Genomic DNA, 19,477 nt, shown 5'->3' with positions numbered 1-19,477 from the left:
TTTACAGCTGTTAAAGGGGCCCTTTGGCTGCTGCGTGTCAAATGGACTGTCCAGGCAGTCCAGTGTTGCAGTGGTCCATGATCGGAAGCATCTCAGGCATACACACAAGACACGCGCGTGCAAAGAGGAGGGGTGGGGCGGAGGACATTCAGGAAGTGTGACAGTTAAGTCAACAGGAGCTGTGATACGTGGCCCAAGGCTTCCCTCGCATCCTAGTGGCCTCCCCGCTTGTCCCCTTCTTCGCCGGCGCCCAGGTCGTGGTGAAGCCTGAAGACCGCCGGCTCTCGGCTCACGTCCCAGCGCAGTCACTCCTGGACGTGCGACCCTAGGCATCTACCGAGCCTCATTTTTCCTCTTTGGCAAAGTGTAGGGAGAAAGACTCGCCACCAGGCAGTTGACTGGACTCAACGAGCGCCGCGCGTCAGGCCCCCGCAAGGCCGCTCTCTCGGCCCCCGCGTCCTCCCCACCGCCCGGCCCGCGGTCCCCCGCGCCCTGAGGAGCCCCAGTGCCCGCCACGACCCAGGCCGCGCCCGATCGCTCGCTCGTGGAGCCCACCGGCGGCGCCGCTCACCCGGATGCCCTGCAGCACCCGGACTCGCTCCTCTTCGTCCATTCCGAAGGACACCCTGCGGCCCTCGCTGCTCTCAGCGTTGCCCATGGCAAGAGGCTCCAAAGCCACCAGGTAGCCGCCAGACTCCAGGCGCCTCACGCTCCCTACACTTTCCAAGACTCGCGGCTTCCGCCTCAGCCCTCCTTGCCGATGTGAACCAACAAAGCCACGTCCTATTGGCTGCCGCCCGAAGCTCAGCCAATCAGGTGTCGCGGCACCCGTGTAGTCTCACCGGTGCCAGGCTGTGGGAGGCCGGTGCCCGGCGATTCGCGCGGACCCAGAAAGAGGGCGGCTAGGGGCAGGAGATCTTGAATGAGAAGCTGAGGAGCAGGGCAGTTATGGTCTAGTTCCCGCTTTGAAAAGATCGATCACCTTGAAAGCAGAGCCCAGGGTGAGGTCCCGAGGCCACAGACCACCGAGAGAGCTGAGCCTAAGGTCTGGGGACGAACTTCTGATCATTGATTACTTCTTGAGCAGAACTCATCCAGCGCCTAGCTCCCGGGAACCCAAAAATCACAAGACTTACGCTTTTGTGGGGTTTTCAGTGCAATGAATGAAGCAAATGAAAACAAAAATAGGCAAGTAAATAAACTTACTAACCTACTGCAATAAGTACTATGCAGGGAAAACTGCATCAGGATATCGTGAGAGAAATTAAAAGGAAGGGGCCCACTTTAAATTGAGAGGGCAAGGAAGGCCTGTCTGAAGAAGCATGTGACTTGAGACTGAAGGATGAGTGGGGAGGAATAAGTGCAAAGGCCCTGAGGCAGAAAGAGCTTGCCACGTTCAAGAAAAGAGGGCCTGCATGGCTGGAAAGCAAGAGGTAAGAAAAGGAGTCCCATGACCCCCAGGGGTGTGGACATTCCTGGCAACGTGGGACAGAAATCCTAGAATGAGCTAGGATTCAGCATCAAGGGATTAAGAAAACCTTCTGGACCAAAGAGGGAAGAGCGAAATGAGACAAAATAAAGTGTCAGTGGCTGAGAGATTCCAAACAGAGTGGAGAGGTTATCCTGGAAGTTATTCTTAAGCCTCATACAAATAGGACAGAAGTGCCTGAAACTGCAGAGCTGTGTTCCAGTAGCCATGTTTCTTGAAGATGATTGTATAATGATATAGCTTTCACAGTGTGACTGTGTGATTGTGAAAACCTTGTGTCTGAAGCTCCTTTTATTTACCGTACAGACAGATGAGTAAAACATATGGATTAAAAAGAAATAAATAATAGGGGGAACAAATGTTAAAATAAATTTAGGAGATTGAAATGCTGGTGATCAATGAAAGGGAGTGGTAAGGGGTATAGGAAAAAAAATAGGGGAAGCAAAGGCTAAAATATATTGGGTAGATGGAAATACTAGCAGTCAGTGACAGGGAGGGGTAAGGGGTATGATATGTATGAGTTTTTTTCTTTTTCTGAATTGATACAAATATTCTAAGAAATGATCATGGTCATGAATATACAACTATGTTATGATACTGTGAGTTATTGATTATATACCAAGAATGGAATGATCATATAGTAAGAATGTTTGTGTTTATATGTTTTTACGTTTAAAACAATTTAAAAATTTAAAAAAAAAAAGAAGAGTAGTCCCAGATGCAATGAAGTCGGAGGAACAGGCAACGCCAGATCTTGTAGGGCCTTGTAGTCCAGGGTCATGGATTGCATTTTATTCTAGATGCCTTGTGAGGACGGCAAACAGTCCCAAGCAAATGGGAGATATTGTCCAGCAAGCATGCATGTCATATACAAAGTACGGTGTGTTTGTACTTCTTATCCACAATGTTATATATAGTGGAGAAACACAAATAATTGCTGTTACAGCCATAGCTATCATAAATAAAGACCCCTTGTGTTCATCTAAGATGCTGAATAACTTTGATTTGTTAGTGTGGGCCTGGAACTGAGTTTGGAATCTAGAGCTGGAAAGTATTGGGTTGCTACATGAAAGAGCAAGAAGTGTTTGGAGCTCCTTTTGGCAACCAGGGAAGGAAAGGGTGAAGAACACAGAATGGAGTAGAGACCGCTGAGACATTCTGAGGCTTGGGGTGAAGAAGTCAGTGAACATTTCCAGAGGCAGGGCAGTCAAGAGAGACTGTCAGGAGCAAAGATATCTGCCAGTTTCACTTCAAATATTTGAATTTGAAAATCCCCCTCCATCTCTTCTTCCCTATAAGCAAAGCCTGAGTCAAAATTCCAATGCAAGAGGTTTACTGGGGGAGTATCCTCAAGAAAGGAAATGAAAGAAGCAGAATAAAGCAGAGGATAAACACTAAGTAAGGATGTCGTCTCAGCAGAAGGCTATCTTCAGCCTGATCCCATGGGGGACTCTGAAGCACAAATTGCACCACAGAATTGGTCCCACAGTGAGGCAAGGGGGTCAGCCTTCTGTATCCCCCACATCAGTCATCATTGGTGGCCCAGGGCATTTTTCCAGAAAAGGGGCCAGCTATGAACTGCCAACAGCCCAATACCCACAACAGGTGCTGGTAAAGGTAACCTGGGTAGAACACTATCAGCATCTACTACATGCTCCAAATATTTTTCAGAATCTCCAGGACACTTACATTTCTTCTGTGATTGTAAGAGGAGGTTTTGAGGAAAGAGCTGGATTTCACTTCTGGGTCAGGTGATGATATAATTAATACACTGAACTAATTCAGCAAAACGAAAGTCAGAGCCAAGGGTGACCATAAGACTGTGTGCAAAATCTTGGGAGGTAATTTTGAATTCCACAAGGCCTAGAGTAGGCTTTACCCTTAAGGCATAGGTAAGCTTCATAACAAAGCAACAAGTTCAATATCCCCATTTCACAGATAAGGAAAACAGAGGGGCAAACAGGCTAAGATATTGTAACAATAAATCCAAAGTAGGATGAGGATTCGAATAAAGGCAGTAGCAATAGGAATGTAGAGAAAAGGAGAGGAAGGGAAACTCATATTTTTTCAAGTACCCACTTTGTGCTAGACTCTATGGCACATATGCTTTTCATGAATTTAATCCATACCATCTCCTTTGGTCCTCACAGATACCCTGCCAGCGTTATTCCTCATTTTAAAGCCCAGGAAACCGAGACTCCGGGGAGATAAAGTGGTATAACAGGCCCAATAGTTGCTGCCTGGTACCCATTCTCTCTTTCTTCCTTACAATACAACCCCAATTCCTTTAGTGCAGGAGTGTGACTAATTAAAAAATCTAATCTCCTAGGCTCCCACTGACCAAAATTGGGACAGTTTTTTGAACATCAAAAAGAATACAGAGAGTAATGGCTTACAACGCATTTAATTTTTTAAAAATCAATTAGTTCATTTTGATATAAGAGTGTGAGAACAAACGAGTGAGAGAGAGAGAATGGGGGAAAAGGGGGAAAACTCTTCTTTACAAAAGAATACCAATTAATAAATGCAGAAGGAATGTCAGCTTAGAAAATCACCATTTTGCAGCCCTCAGTGAATGATTCAGTCAAAAATCATTAATGGATTCTGAAGCAGTTGGGTGAAAGGTTATTAGGTGTTGGGGATTGACTCATGTTTCCCACAAAAGACATTTCAAGTCCTAACTTCCAGTCCTATAGGTATGAGCCCATTTGTAATGAGAACATTTGAAGATATTATTATTGGTTAAGGTGTGGATTCATTTGTAAATAGAGTCTTTGAAGATCTTATTTACCTGAGACCAAACTGAATCCGGGCGGTGGGGGGGGGGGGGGGGTCTTAATCCATCTGACTGGAGTCTTTATTGCAGAGGAAGTTTGGATAGAGTTAGTAGAAGCCACAAGAAGCCAGAAAATGAAGCTGATTGCCATATAAAGGAGGAACCCCATGGAGTGTGGCAAGCCAGCAACAGAATGCTACAGACAGCAGAATGCAGCAGAAAGCATGGACAGTCAAGACCTTGATTTTGAACTTCTGGCCTCCAAGACAGTGAGCCAATAAACTACTATTGTTTAAGCCAACCAGTTCATGATATTATCATAGCAGCCCGGGAAAACCAGGACATCAGGGAACAGGATATTCACCCAATTCCCAAGTCTCACCACAGATTTCTTATTAATTACAATGGGAAAACTGGAATACAGTAACAAATGGCCAAATTTAGCATCACATATAGTGGGATAAGCTGACACAATTTCCCTTCTGATATAATGCAATAAAAAGTATCCTACCTCTCCTGTAGAGTATTCTTGCCAAAAGTATGTAAATTGGATCTAATCCAGAGGAAGCAATCAGACAAATCCAGAATGTGAAACTTCCCACAAAACTGGCCTGGACTTTTTGGAAAAAAGTCAATCTCATGAAAAACAAAACAAAAAAGGTGGTTTAAAAATGATGAAAGAAGCATCACAATGAAATGCAACAGTGAACTTTAATTGGATCCCAGATTCCTACAACAACAACAACAGAGCTATAAAAAAGATACTTGGGACAATTGGAAAAATTTGTATATAGAATGTGTTTTAGATGACATTATTGAATTAATGCTAATATTCTTGGATTGGAAGTAAAGTGTCATGGTATCTGCAACTTGTACTCAAAATGGTTCAGAGGGAAAAACAGGCAAGTCTAGTTGAAATATATTGGGAATCCATTATGTTATCCTTACAATGTTTGCCATTTTTCAGAACAGAAGAAAAGAAAAGAAAAGTCTGCACTTGGGGGGTAAAAACAATACTTACCTCCCCAGACTCTCTTCTCCCTGACACCTGGAAATGACCTAGCTCTAGCCAAGGAGGCTTGTGACAGTATGGTCACCTGGAGGTAGAATAGCACAGCCCTATAAAAAGTGGGCTCTGATATGAGATCAGGTTGCAGATCTGTTATTTGCCTCTTTCTAGATCTGTGACCTTGGGCAAGTTATTTCATCTCTCTGTGCCTTAGTTTTCTGACAGATTTAAGAGTGGGGTCCATATTATGTGGTGAGCTTGCCCAGTGCTTGGCACTTAGTGACCTCATCCCGTGATAGTTATTGTTATGGAAAGACTTGTTTTTGAAAAAAAATACTTTGGCAATGGTATGGAGAGGTCAATTGGAAGGGGAGATGAGTGAGTTCTCCAGAGTCAGACCCTGACACAAGAATTCCAGTGCAAGTGGTAATCCCAAGAAACCCAGGTGGAGGGGTGAGGAAATGAGTCAGAGATCCTGAAGCCAGATCCTGCTGGTGCACTCTGGGAAACAGTGCAGACTTTGCACTTCTGGGTCATCCTTTCTGGAGGACAGAGATCTGGGGTACTTGTGCACTGATCCCCATTAGTCATTGATTGAGGGCTGTTCTCAGAGGATATTAATTCCCCTGCCCACCTGTCCAGCTAAATGCATAGATACCAATAACCAGAGCAAGCCTTCAGACCAAGAATTGCAGGTTCTGAAAGTTGGAAGCCAGGTCTGTGTGCACTAAAATGGAAAAATGGAGCACATGAGAGCAGGATGTCACCAAGGTCTGCTACAAAGACCCTGCAGCAGTCCAGAAGCAGGATGGCAAGGGCTCCAGGGAAAGTAACAGAGGGGATAGACGTGAGAATCATGATGGAGGTAAAATTAGCAGGAGTTGGCAATGAGACATGTGGAAGTGAAAGGGAACAAGGGGTGACTTTAATAACTGAGATTTTAAGCCTTTTTAACTCAGAGGTGGGAGTTGTAAAACCTTGAGACAGCAAGAGAAAGAGAAGGGCTGGCGGAGTAGAACATAAATATGCTTTGTCCATGTTAAAAGCCAAAGGGGTCATTCCTGGGACCCAGGTGCTGCTCCACAGGAAGAACCAATGTTTCATTCTCTCAGGACCCATAGTGTAGGCTTCCATGGCTCTGGAACTACTCAAACCGTGTTACAACATCACTTTGGCAAATCAGTCACGTATTCTCATTTGGAGCAAGGAGAGAATTGTGCAGAGAAGGAATAGTGCAGAGAAGGAATAAGATTTCTCCAAAAGCAGTATTCAGGCAGAAAATATGGTCTTCAAAATGCTATCCATCCCACATATCTGCAGGAAAGATACAACTACCATCATGTCATTGGTAAGCTCCATGGGTGTGAAGCGTGGTATTCCAAATAAATACCTAGGAGTGGAATAAATTCAAAATTCAGTACAATCACCTCAGTGTAGGGAAATTGGATTTAAGTGCTAATCCAAAAAAAGTATTTAGGGAACTATTAACATGAACACAAAGTATAACTTGGGTTTTTACAAAAAGATAGACATGGCTCATCTACCTCATGTTTGAAACGTTATAAAGTCTTCCAAATTGATGAGATAGCTTTGCAGTTGTGATGCTACAAAAGAGAAGATATCTGTGTATTCAGGAGAATTCATATGTCTAAGAATAGTTGTATACGGACAAACCTCTTATAGTCTCTCATCTACTTTCCCGAAATAGAGAGCTCATACTTAAAAGAATGACATTACATGTACTGAATAGCTGGAAGATTTTATTCACAGATCCAGAATGTCTCAATGTGTATTAACTCAGCTATCTGTTTGGAAAAGCCCTCAGTAACCAGTCATGTTTCAATCAGCAAAAAAGCAAATCCACACTAGAAGTAAATCATATGAATATCTTCTAATTGGTAAATCTTTTATGCAAAATTCTGACCTTACACATTACAATGGAATGCAAATCAGGGAAAAGCCATATAAATGCCATCTATGTAGGAAAGCCTTCAATAGAATTTATAACCTTAGTTCACATGAGAGAATTTACAATGGAGAGAAACCTTATGTGTGTCATGTATGTGGGAAATCTTTCACTCAGTGGTCTGCCCTGAGACAACATGAGTGAACTCGCACTGGAGAATAACCTTACGCATGTCATCTATGTGGGAAAGGCTTCACTCAGTATTCTTCCTTGAGTTAACATGAGAATACTCACACTGAAGAGAAACCATATGAGTGCCATACATGTGGGAAAACCTTCAATAGAATTTATAGCTTTGGTAATACACAAGACGATTCACGATAGAGAGAAACCCTATGAATGTCATCTCTTTGGGAAAGCCTTCACTTATTGTTCTGGCATTAGAAGACATGAGAAGATACTGTAAGAATATCTTACATTGGCGAGATACTGCAAGAACATATCTATGTGGAGAAACCCTATTTTATATTTATAAATGTAGACAACGTGACAAAACTGAAAGTGAACAGAAACCCTGTGAATGCTATATGTGTCGTCCTGCCTACTTCATCAATCTAAGCCAATTCATATTTGAAAAAATCAATATGAATGTCACTTATGTAGCAAAGCCTTTAGTAGATCTGATGTGCAACATGAGAGAACTTTACTATAAATGTAATAAAGTGGAAGAGTCTTCATCCACTGATCCACCTGAGAGAAAGACAAATCTTTACCAGAAGATTATGCCCCTTGAGGGACTGCCCGATAATTCATGCTGCAGATGTTATTCATGATAAATCACACAAAATCATTTATTGATATGGCAATACTTGTTAGGCAAGTGAATAAAACTGTATAAACTCATGCTGTATAAAACTCACATTGATGTGTCGTGTATGAAGCCATGTCTTCTGTGATCACCTGTTGCTTAGAATTAATGTTCTTATGCTTAGGGAACTACAGTCCTAAAATCAATTTAGGAAAATCTTCAGCTAGATGTCACATCAGAAAATTAATAATGGAATATAAAGTACTTTATATGAACCCTTTACTATACAATGGAGCAAAATAAAACTATTGAAATTAAGTGGGACAACAGGATAGAATTTTGAAGTAAGATGGGTTCACTGAATGATTAATTTTGTAAGAAGTAATATGAAGTGAGATTAATTGACTAGACCAGTGTTTGCATATATGTAAGCAACAGATATTATTGTTGAAAATCTAGTACGTTGGCCACATTTTTATTTTCTTTTTATGTAGTTCTACACACTAAGATTTGAATCAATCAGAAAATAACTTTGAATGTTAACTCAAATGTTTAGAACATGAAATTATGATTCTTAACTATTGTCTTAGTATAATAATGTATGTGCATAGCAAAGATGAAAACAAGCATAAATAAACACATTTTAATAGTAAAAATAATAATAATAAGCCAAAGGGAAGTCTCCCCTCTAAGATCAGGCGCAAGACAAGGATGCTCACTCTCATCATTTCTATTTACTGGAAGTTCCAGCCAGGGCAATTAGGCAAGAAAATGAAATAAAAGGCATCCAAACTGGAAAGAAACAATTAAAACTATCTCTATTTGCAGATGACATGATCTTATATATTAAAAATCCTAAGATATACACAAAACAGCTATTAACAATTAATAAACTAGTTCAGCAAAGTTGCAGGATACAAGATCAATATACAAAAATGAGGGCGGGCCACAGTGGCTCAGCAGGTAAGAATGCTTGCCTGCCAAGCCCGAGGACCCGGGTTGTATTTCTCTATATAAGCAGGGAACAATCCAAAAATAAAAGTAAGAAAGCATATTCATTTACAGTGGTGTCAAAAAGAATGAAACACTTAGGAATAAATTCAATCAGTGAAATGCAAGATTTGTCCACTGAAAACTATAAAACATTGCCTGGGAGTGGGTTGGAAATCGACAGTAAAATAATGGCTCAAGATATATTGGTAGGTGATGAAAATCTTCTGAGGTATGGTTACATGGGCACATATACTGATACTCAAACTGTAGGTTTAACGCCTATGCATTTCATTATATAAATTATACCTCAACAGAGTGTTAAAAAATATATATGTTTTTTGACTTAGCACCATCGTTCTTTATTTCTCACTTGGATTTGGCAGAAGGAGGCGGCTTGGCAATCCTGGCTAAAAGAGCCTACACAGCCTTTCACCACACCAACTAGAACACAACACATGGCTTCCCGTATGAGCCTAGGAGACAAGAAAACTAGCTTCTCACTGCCGCAGTGGTGGATCACTTCATAAGATTCCACTGGCTAGAACTAGCCACATAACCCCAACCAATTACAAAGGACTGAGAAGTGTAGTCTGCTGAGTAGAGGAAAAGAGGAAACTGAAGTACCTGTAACGTCTCCCACAACTGATGAATGAAAATCTCATTGATCCCATTTTGTTTTCTGAGAAGGTGTGCATAAGGCAAACATACCAATCACAGCTGTGCAATTTCTGATGCTGAAACATCACATTGAAACAAAATAACGATTTTATAAACAAGACTGTTATGATTATACCATATACATGTCTTCTGCTGTACTACAATTGTATTCCATGACTCTTCTGACTTAAGAAGATGCTTTCTGGGTGCTTGAATGGTCACTCAGTGATGCAGGCATTTATATAACTTTGAAGGCAAAATCCTTTTGCTACTTTTCACTTGTCCTTATTTATTTATTTACTTACTTACTTATTTATTTTTTCATTTCACTGTGCACTGATAATACTTCCTTTGGGCTGAAGTTGAGAAACCACAGGCAAGAAATGCAGCCTGGATGGAAGTGAAGAGGCAGAGTAAAGGATGCAAGTTTGGAGGGCTGCAGGGGAGCCCACAGGAGAACTAGATGGGTTTGAGGGCCCAGAAGTCACAGGGGAGGAGGAATTGAGATAGAAAATCCCAGCAATGGTAGAGAGTAGGTTGTAGCTTTGGGACTCTTCGCCTTTCAGAACCTTGGCTTTTATCTGTAGGGTGGGATGGTTTGAGCACCCCCCAACCCCCCACCTCCCATAAGCCAGAAATAAACAAGAAGCAAGTGCTTTTGGGGGGCTTTTGTACTGTTGAGACCATTCAGGCCAGCCTCAAGAGCCCCTAAAGCTTTTATTTTGCTTAGTAGGGTTGCAGGGATTTTGAATAGTGGTGGGTATGGGAATGAGTCAGCTTGGTTGGAGGAGTGTGATTTGGAGTGCGGATAGGAGAAAAAAGACAGAGCCTGGGTAGGAAGAGGAAATTTGGAAAAAGTGGCCATGGTGAACATGACAGATGAATAGACTTTGTTCTGTGATATGTGATATGACCATCTCCTCCATCTCCATGCAATCTTCAGCAGTCACCAGTGCTTTTGAGTTGGGTTTGGGAATGGTTTTCATCCAAGAATTTTTGGACCTGGGTTTCAAAGCAGCTCCCCCTGCCAATACATCCTTGTACCATTGATAGGAATTCCCTTTCTTAGAGAGTCATTGGCTAATGAGGATGAAAGAGGGGGTGGGTTTAGGTAAGAATATGACTGAGCCCAGAGTACTGGGAGAATAGGATATGGGGTGGGGGTGGGGGTGTTGAATCATGAGGAGGCCTTGAATGCAAGGTGAGAAGTTTGACTGTGAAGGTAGGCAGAGAAGAACTCTAAATTTTTGGAGGAGGAGAGTGATCTGGTCTGCGCTGTGCTTTAGGAAGAAGTCTCTCTGACCCCAGAGTGCAGGACAATCTCTAGAGCAGCCCTGGATACCATTGATAATGAGGCTCACCCATAAAACACAACCTGGTCAAATAGCAGAAAGCACCTCTTGTCTTTACTGAGATCTAAATCCATGGGAGTTTCCCCTGCCCTCTTCACTGCCTGGTAGTGGGATTGTTGGTTGTGGGAACCTCCTTTCTCTGGCTTCACGTTTCCACAGAGAGGACATCCATCAATATAATACTCTTGGTCCATATACAACTGGTAAATTTTCCAGCAGGAATTCGGCCTGGAACACTTCATGGCTCCTTCCTGTTCTCTCTTGGAGGTCTGCCCGCTGGCAAGGAGCATGTGTTTTGCCATGTGGCACCGAAGTTAGTGTAAAAGTCTGGTTCCACTGAGCACCAGGGCTCCTCCCATCCTTCTGCTCCACTATGCTCATGGGTGATGTCTCCCCTCATGGTGTCAAGGCATCAGCCTCAGCTCCAGCCATCACACTACCCCACAACTGTACACAAGCTGGAAGAAGGTGGGGAGCAAAACGGGCTCTCTCTTTTATCAAAAAGCAAAATCTTTCCCAGAAGCCATCAGCAATCCTCACCTGGGGTCTCATTGGCTAGTCAGGGGTCACCCACCCCACACACTAGGCCCTGGCAAAGGGGAGCAGCGAAGCAGTCATGACTCATCTAGATGAGTATAATTCATCCCATGGGCTCGATGCGTTGCCTGACGCAAACCAGCCCTGCCCACACCTTTGTAAACAGTCCCCTTATTAAAGCCTCTTCATTTACCCCATTTGAGCGGCCATCTGTTTCCTACCAGACCAGGACTATCAGCAGGGTTGCTGCATGCACAGTGTGAGTGTGTTGTGTATGCATCTGTGTGTGTTTCAGTGTGACCGTATCAGCTGCCGAAAGGGAGAAAGCAAATCCAGACAATGAAGCTGCTCCATCCATTGTTCAGAGGCCCTGCTGCGCTCAGGTCCCCACCTGCTCTCCCTAAATCCAGGAAATTCCCCGTGCGAGACAAAGCCTCCAGATGGAATGAATCAGCTGAAAAGCATAAGTGGCTCAAGCAGACATTCAGGATCAGCTTCCTCAGTCCCAATTTCCTTTCTGCTTTTCAGAGTTTTAAGCTTCAGCTTTAGCCCTGGATTTAACTAGTCAGCTGAGAAGATGGCTGCTTAGCAGGCAGAACAGCCAGGGTACAGCAGGAGAGGGCTCCCTGGAGCCCAGATTCTCTGCACCCCACCAGCTTCCCTGGGGGCCAGGCCTCAAGAAGTCATTTCCTGGCACAGATTTCCTAAGCGGGGCTGGCTGGAGGGTGAGAAGGAGATCACAGTTGAGGAAGCATTTAAATGTGAAAAGGGATAAGTTGTCTCAACAAAAACCAAGTGGGTCACAGAACTCTCAGCAGAGTACAGACCAAGATTGTTAAGAATAGGGCTTGTTCAGCCTGTATCCCCATTTCCTCTCTAGCTGTTCTCCCTACACACACACACACACACACACACACACGCGCGCGCGCGCGCGCGCGCAGCTGTAATCTGGAAACACAGGCTGCAAAGTTAAGAAACAGTGCCCAGAACCACCCTCACTTTGGAAATCAGCTGAAAAGTTCAGGGGTCCACAAGAAAAGTTCAATAATTCACTGAAAGGACTCACAGAATTCACTGGAAGCTTTAAAACCCCACAATTACAGTTTAACACAATGAAAGGAAACAGATTAAAATCAGCCAAGGGAAGAGATGCCTGGGGTAGAGTTCAGGAAAGTTCCATACACGGAGTTTCCACTTGTCTTCTTCCAGTAGAGTCATGGACAGCATTACTTTCCTGTCAACAACACACGGTAATACAGGCAGAGGATTCTCAACCAGGGAAGCTCACCTAGCTCTGGTGTACAGAGTCTTTACTGGGGCTCGGCCACATAGGACCATCCACGTGGCTGATTTCTGTCTCTAGCCCCTCCAGATCCCACCTGACCCAAAGGCCCCACCCTGACATTGTTAGGGTATCTGGTATGGCCCAAAGACCCCAGGTCAACATGCATGCTATTATCAAGCAGGACATTCCCCTACCAGGAGCCAAGGGCAAAGGCTAGACCTCTCATTGGCCAAGATTAATTCTTTGCTCCACTGAGGCCAAGAGACAGGTTAAGGATGGGCTTCTTTGGTCTGTGTTTCAAGCCAAAGCTTGAAACCCTGCTACTAAGAGATGTCTGATTGGAAGGTGGAAGTTCTTCCAGTGCAGCCAGGTCTGAATGTGGATATCCAAACCAGACCAAAGCTCCCAGAGCCAGGACTCTGGTAGCAGCTTAGGGCATCTCCAGAGGGCACAGGTGCTGGGAAAGAGACAAGGCACAGATGTGCTAGGGCTGGGCAAGTGGTTGGCACCAGACCAGAGCAAAGTGAAGGCTTCAAGACCACCGTGGCTAACCCTGCTGCGTGCAAGGATCTGTGCTGAGCACCTCTAGGATTTCAGGGATGAGGCCCACCGACCCCTGCCTTTGCCATTGTCCCTACCGGGGTTTCTCCTTCCTGCTCTTCACAGGGCAGCTGCATCTCAGCACCCCACCAGTTAAGACAGCATCTTCCTTCCCACCTCATGTCAATGTGTTTTATTTCCTTCCCTTCTGAAGAAAGATCACTATCTAAATCTTTATGGCTTATTTATTGTGTATGGTTTGAGTCCAGCCAACACCACTCCTACACACACACACATTTACTAACATATAAGCTTTAACAAACAGGCACTTTATCTGTTTTATTCATCACTGAGTTCCCAGCACCTGAATGAATGAATGAAGTTACCCTACTATGCATCAGTTGAGAGGCAAGACAATGAGTGGTCAAGAGTAAAGGCTCTGGGGCCAGCCTGTATTCCAATCCAACCTGGGCTACCTGTGTGACCTTTAACAAGTCACTTGAACTCTCTGCGCCTCTGTGGTCCTATTTTTAAAATAGGGGTAATAATGAAGCCCATTTAGAAGGCCAATGTGGGATTGCCTGAGTTAATATACCTGTAATGTACCTAGAACAGTGTCTGGCAAAGAGGAAACACTCAACGATCAATAGTTATTATTATTCTATACATCATCCCAATAAACCTGCCAAGTTAGATCATTTTTCCCATTTTACAGATGAGGCTCAGAGAGGGAACCTGACTTGCCCAAGGTCACTCAATTTGAAGGACATGGAGTCAGGATTTGAACGCTGGTCCCTGCTGCTCAGAAGAAGCTAGAGCACTTACCATGCCCCTTGGAGTGTGGGACTTGGACCCTGGGCCTGAGACTCAGGAAGAGGGCTTGGTGTGGTGAAGGGAGAGAGGGGCTCCTGGCCAAGGACGCTTGGCGACCTGCTAGTCCAGGCCCTGAAGCCCCTGATCAGGAAATTGTCTTGGCGCCTGGCCTGGAAGGAGCTCCCAGTGTGGGGAGCCTTGGCCTCTCATTCTTGCCTGCTGCTCCCAGCGATACCCAAGAGAGTCCTTTGACCCTCACACACCTGGAAATTACAATGCGCCAGCACCTCCCCCAGGAGACTCTCACAGTACGAGTTCGATGCATTCATTAAAATGCATATACAGACTTTTAAGGAAACAGCATGACAATGGAATAAGAGCTACAAATTGATGTGATTCCTTCCAGAGCTCAGTGGCAATTCTAGTTACCTACTTGGCAAACTGGTTTTTCATCCTTTTGCATCTGTGGGATGCGAAATGGGAATGAGGGGCTGGACCTGCAGGTGTCTCTTCTGCCTTCTGAGCAGCTGCAGGGTGAGCAGGGGCAGAAGGCAAGGAAGAGGGTCATCTTTTCTTCATTACAGGCCATTACCTGAGTCCCCGCATCAGAGCAGTGGCCACAGAAGAGGGCAAGTGGGGGAGCTATGCCTTCCCTCCCATAATCTCTACCATCCCTCTAAGTAGAAACCTTGCATTTGCATTGCAAATCCAGCTTCAAGACAGGGGACCCCCAGAGCGCCACTTCCACCCCACAGTGCAGATGATAGGATATTGTGCTTTTTTTTTTTTTACATCTGTCTGTCCACAAACACTTGGTCAGCAACCACTGAAATTAAAAATCGACATCTTATGTAATTAGATTTCATCAACATGGAAACTTGTGCATCAAAGGACATTTTCAAGAAAGTGAAAAGACAACCTGCAGAATGGGAGAAATATTAGGAAATCATATATCTGATCAGAATTTAATATCCAGGATATATAAAGCACTCCTACAAGTCAACAAGAGCAACATAATAGACAAACAACCCAATTTTGAAAGTGTATCAAGGTGGTACAAAAGTGGTTCAGTGGTAGAATGCTCACCTTCCATGGGAGAGACCCAGGTTCAATTCCTGGACCATGCACCCCCCCCCCCCCAAAAAAAAAATGGATCAAGGGCTTGAATAGACATTTCTCCAGAAAAGATACACAAATGGCCAACAAGCACATGAAAAGGTGCTCAACATCATTAGTCATTAGGTGCAAATTAAAACCACTTCACACCCTTAGGATGGCTACTATTAAAAAATAAAAAGAACAGAAAATAGTGTTGGTCGAGATGTGGACAAAGTTGAGCTCTTGTGTGTTTTGGTGGGGATGTAAAATGCTGCTGCTCTGTGGCAATAGTTTGGAGGTTCCTCAAAAAGTTAAACACAGAATCATGATGTGACCTGGCATTCCACTCCCAGGAATAAACCCCAAGAATGGACTCAAGCAGGGACGCAAATGCATACTTGTAAGTCAATGCTCACAGCAGCATTAGTCATAGAAACCAGAAGGGGGAAGCAATTCAAGTGTCCAATAACAGGTGCATAAATGAACAAAATGAAGTATTACTGAGCCATAAATGGAGTGAAATTCTGATCCATGCTACAACGTGGATGAATATTGGAAACAGTATGTAAAGTGAAATAAGCCAGACCCGAAAAGACAAATATGGTATGATTCCACTTTTATGAAATATCCAGAATAAGAAAATTCATCAAGATAGAAATTAGATTAGAGGTTACCAGGGGCCTAGAGGAGAGGAAACAGGGAATTATTGCTTAATGGGTGCAGAATTTCTGTTTGAGGTGATGAAAAAGTTTTGGGAATAGACGGTGCTGAAGGTAGTACAACATCGTAAAATATAACGAATGCCACAGAATTTATGCCTAAAAATGGTTCAAATGGAAAATTTACATATGTATGTTACCCCAATAAAAAGAAATACATCAAAGAATTTCACCTCTGATACATGTCAGAAGCTGGAACAGAACAGCACAGTAAATGTTTGCTGAGTGACTGAGTAACCTGCAGACTCAGCTGCTGCAATTGAGGTGTGAATGCTGCCTTGGGGGTAGGGTACTGATGGCAACGGAACGCCAGGAGGGAGTGTCTTGTTCTAACTGAGGAGATTGAGGGGGGATCCCCTAGAGGGGCATAGAGGCGACTGGTCAGGCAGAGCACTGAGGAGAGGCGCCGGCAGGGGGCGCCTGGGAGCCGAGCAGCCGTCGACCTGAGACAAGTCAGCGAGCCGGGCTGGGGAATCAGCGGTCATCCTTTTTGGATAGATTTCAGGCCAAAGTGAGGACAAAGCTTCTCACCAGACTCCCGAGGCTACCGCAGTTGTCACAATGCTAGGCAAAAGGAGAAAAGGTATGAAAGTGCTTTCCCCCATTCTGCCTGCTCCCCACTAACGGGGACGCGGGTTTTAGCTGGCTTGAACGCTCCCTACATCCCATTGATCTCCACAGAGGACCCTACCTGAGTGTTTCTGACGGAGACTTGGGAAAAAATAGGGGAATATTTCAAGAGGCTTTGGATGTCTCAGGTAAGCCGCAAGACGATCTGTTGCCCGAGGATAACAGCAACAGGATAACGAGTGTCATTATCATCCCCATTTGGGGCATGTCCGCCCTACGCTCAGATAGGTGTCCGCACCTGCCCACGGCGCACAGCTGGTAAGGAAGAGCCAGGAGGGACCCCAGATCACAGCGCTGCTGTCTGCTTTGAGCCGTGCTGCTCGAGTCCCACGACAGCCCCACTGGTCTCATGCTCTTCCGGGGGGGGCGAGGCTGGGTCTGGCCGGCAGTTTGTCCACCCTCCTCCAAGCACACTCACTGCCACTACCCTCCTTCCCACTCCTGTTGATGGATATTTTGGATGTTTCCCAAGAGCCAATGCTTTTAAAGAATAGACCCCCTAGAGGTGAAATAACTGGTTCCAACCATATGCACTTTTCAAGTTTCTAAACATACTATGAAGTTGCCCTTCAAAAACCTGTACCAAATAAAACTCATACCAATAATATGTGGCAATGAAAATGTCCCCATACTATTGCCAACATTGGATGCTGTTATTTAATTTGTGTCAGTGTGATGGAGAAAAAATAACTTTTTCATTTCCATTTGCTATTCCCTGACTATTATGTCTCAAGTTAAGCATCTTTACACTTGTTTGTTGGTCACTTCTATTTCTTTTACTTGTGAATTATCTTCTCATATATGTATTTTTTGCTTTTTATTATTGATTTGTCTGGACTCTTTATATGTTCTGGATATTACTCTTATTTATTATTATTATTTTTTCTTTTTGGGTGCATAGTCCAGGAATCGAACCTGGGTCTCCTGCATGGAAGGCGAGCATTCTACCGCTGGACCACCCATGCACCCTACTCTCCTTTTCTAGATGCCAGAAATATTTTCTTTCAGTCTGCCACTTGTCATTTAGCTTTGTTTAAGCTTTAAATTTTTGTGCAGTCAAATCTCTGAATCATGCCTTTTTTGGCTTGGAGGTTTTCGGGATTGGTTAAGAAGGAACTTAGTAAACTTAGTGTGCAAACTAAGTTATAAATAACTATTTATACAAACACTGAGTTTGTATAAATAGTAATTTTTTAATGTTTCTCTTTCAGATCCATTTTAAATATAGTTTTAAGTTTTTATTTCGAAATACTTTCAAACTTACAGGACAGTTAGAAAATAATACAAATCCCACACCGAGAACTCCAACATAACCTCTACCCCACCAGATACCCAGACCCACGAATTTTAATATTTCGCAACATTTGCCGTATCATTCTATGTGTCTGTGTCTGTACCTCTCCCTATTTATCAATACACTTTCTGAGCACTTGAGTGTAGGCTGTACACAACATGCTCCTTGAACACTTAATACTGCCGTGAATATTTCCTAAGAACAAGGATATTCACTCATGTGACCACCTTAAGTGCAGTTATCAAGTTCAAGTTCAAGAAATAGAACATCGATATAAAGTTTAGTCTGTATTCCAGCTTCTTCATATGTCCCAAATATGTACTGTCCGCGACTTCTCGCTCAGCGTCAAGCCCCCGGCCGGCGGGTGAGACAATGAGGAGAGACAGAGAGACGCAGACAAATCCGCGCTGGTGAGAAACACAGGTCCAAGACACGTAGCAGTTGTAAGCACAGACCTTTACTGGAGTTAAGCTTGCATTCTCTGTTACAGGTTCCGCGCGGGACAAGATGCCCCGCGGGGGAGCAACCTCTATGCGGCCGTCAGGCACGGCTCCCTGTGGGTCGTCTCCGCCCACCCCGTCCGGGTAACCTCTTATATACTGTGCCCAAACCCAATAGGTTAGTGCCACGTATACAGAGGTGATTGGAAGATAGGGTTGGTGGGCGTGTGCGTCATTTGCAAAAGCAGGATGTGAGCGCCATCTTGGCTCACTCGATGGGCGGGGGGAACTCTAGAGCAGGCTGCAGCGTGTCCACTAGGCCAAACCCGGAAAGCGGCTCTCTACATCTCCCCCTTTTTGTTTTTATAAGAGGCATGGTCCGTAGACCGTATTCTTGTACCCAGTGTCTCTATTGATGATGGTGCTCCCGTGAGCTTGATTAGCCCACTACTTGTTTTGGTGCTTTGGGGAGTCTGGACTAGGCTCCAGCCATCTTGCGGCTGAACTTCTGGCACCGACCAGAATGCTCACCTCATATAGAGACCGGAGAGCCCGTGAGCTGGAAACCACGTGACTCTCCCTGCAGTGCTTCGCCTCGCAACTGGGTCAAGCGGGGATTATGAGAGCGACAGCCAGGGCATAGGAAACGCTGCGGAGGCCTCGGTGCAATGGCTAGAGCCAAGCCCAGTCTGGCCAGGACTGCGGCCGCAGCTCCACCGTCGAGGCGGCTAGGCGTGCAAAATTAACAGCCTCTGGTGCCTAGCTAAACACGGGTAGTGGCCAGGGAGCCTGCAACAAACCTTGCTGACAAGAGCTTTGCCCCAGGTGATTCAGACGGGCTATCTATCGAGGAGGGACGCACACCCACATTTGACTGGGAAGACATAGCTAACATGGTAGAAACACGTAGTTGCTGCTGTGTCTGGAACAAGCGTTCTAACAAACATTTAACAGTGACTAAGCCCACTAATAGTCCCACTGCCACGAGAATCCAAGTAGTCAAATTGGGCCAAGAGAACCATGAGGTGACTCGGTTCCACAGACTTTGTACAGTCTCGCCCAGTTTGGAAAGGTCGAAGGCAACGGGGGTTATTAAAACTGGTCCCCCTTCTAAACAATCGAAGGGTGACC

General features: G+C 44.5%; 1 protein-coding gene across 10 annotated transcripts in view; it reads right to left on the bottom strand.

Moving 5' to 3' along the window:
* The window catches only part of CHCHD6 (coiled-coil-helix-coiled-coil-helix domain containing 6), a 358,373-nt gene extending 357,611 nt beyond the window's left edge, over positions 1-762 (bottom strand). For all 10 annotated transcript variants that reach the window (XR_013157713.1, XR_013157712.1, XR_013157715.1 and 7 more), the window contains exon 1: positions 572-762. Coding sequence is in view for 5 of the 10 variants with exons in the window: in XM_077116313.1 (XP_076972428.1) it covers positions 572-658 (87 nt within the window). In the remaining 5 variants the exon portion in view is untranslated. The remainder of the gene's footprint in view (positions 1-571) is intronic.
* Between the last annotated feature and the right edge of the window lie 18,715 nt (positions 763-19,477).

This window comes from Tamandua tetradactyla, chromosome 9, assembly GCF_023851605.1.
Source record: "Tamandua tetradactyla isolate mTamTet1 chromosome 9, mTamTet1.pri, whole genome shotgun sequence".
Taxonomy (NCBI): Eukaryota; Metazoa; Chordata; class Mammalia; order Pilosa; family Myrmecophagidae; genus Tamandua; species Tamandua tetradactyla.
The sequence above is the reverse complement of the archived record's forward strand: the minus strand, read 5'-3'. Positions and strand labels throughout refer to the sequence as shown.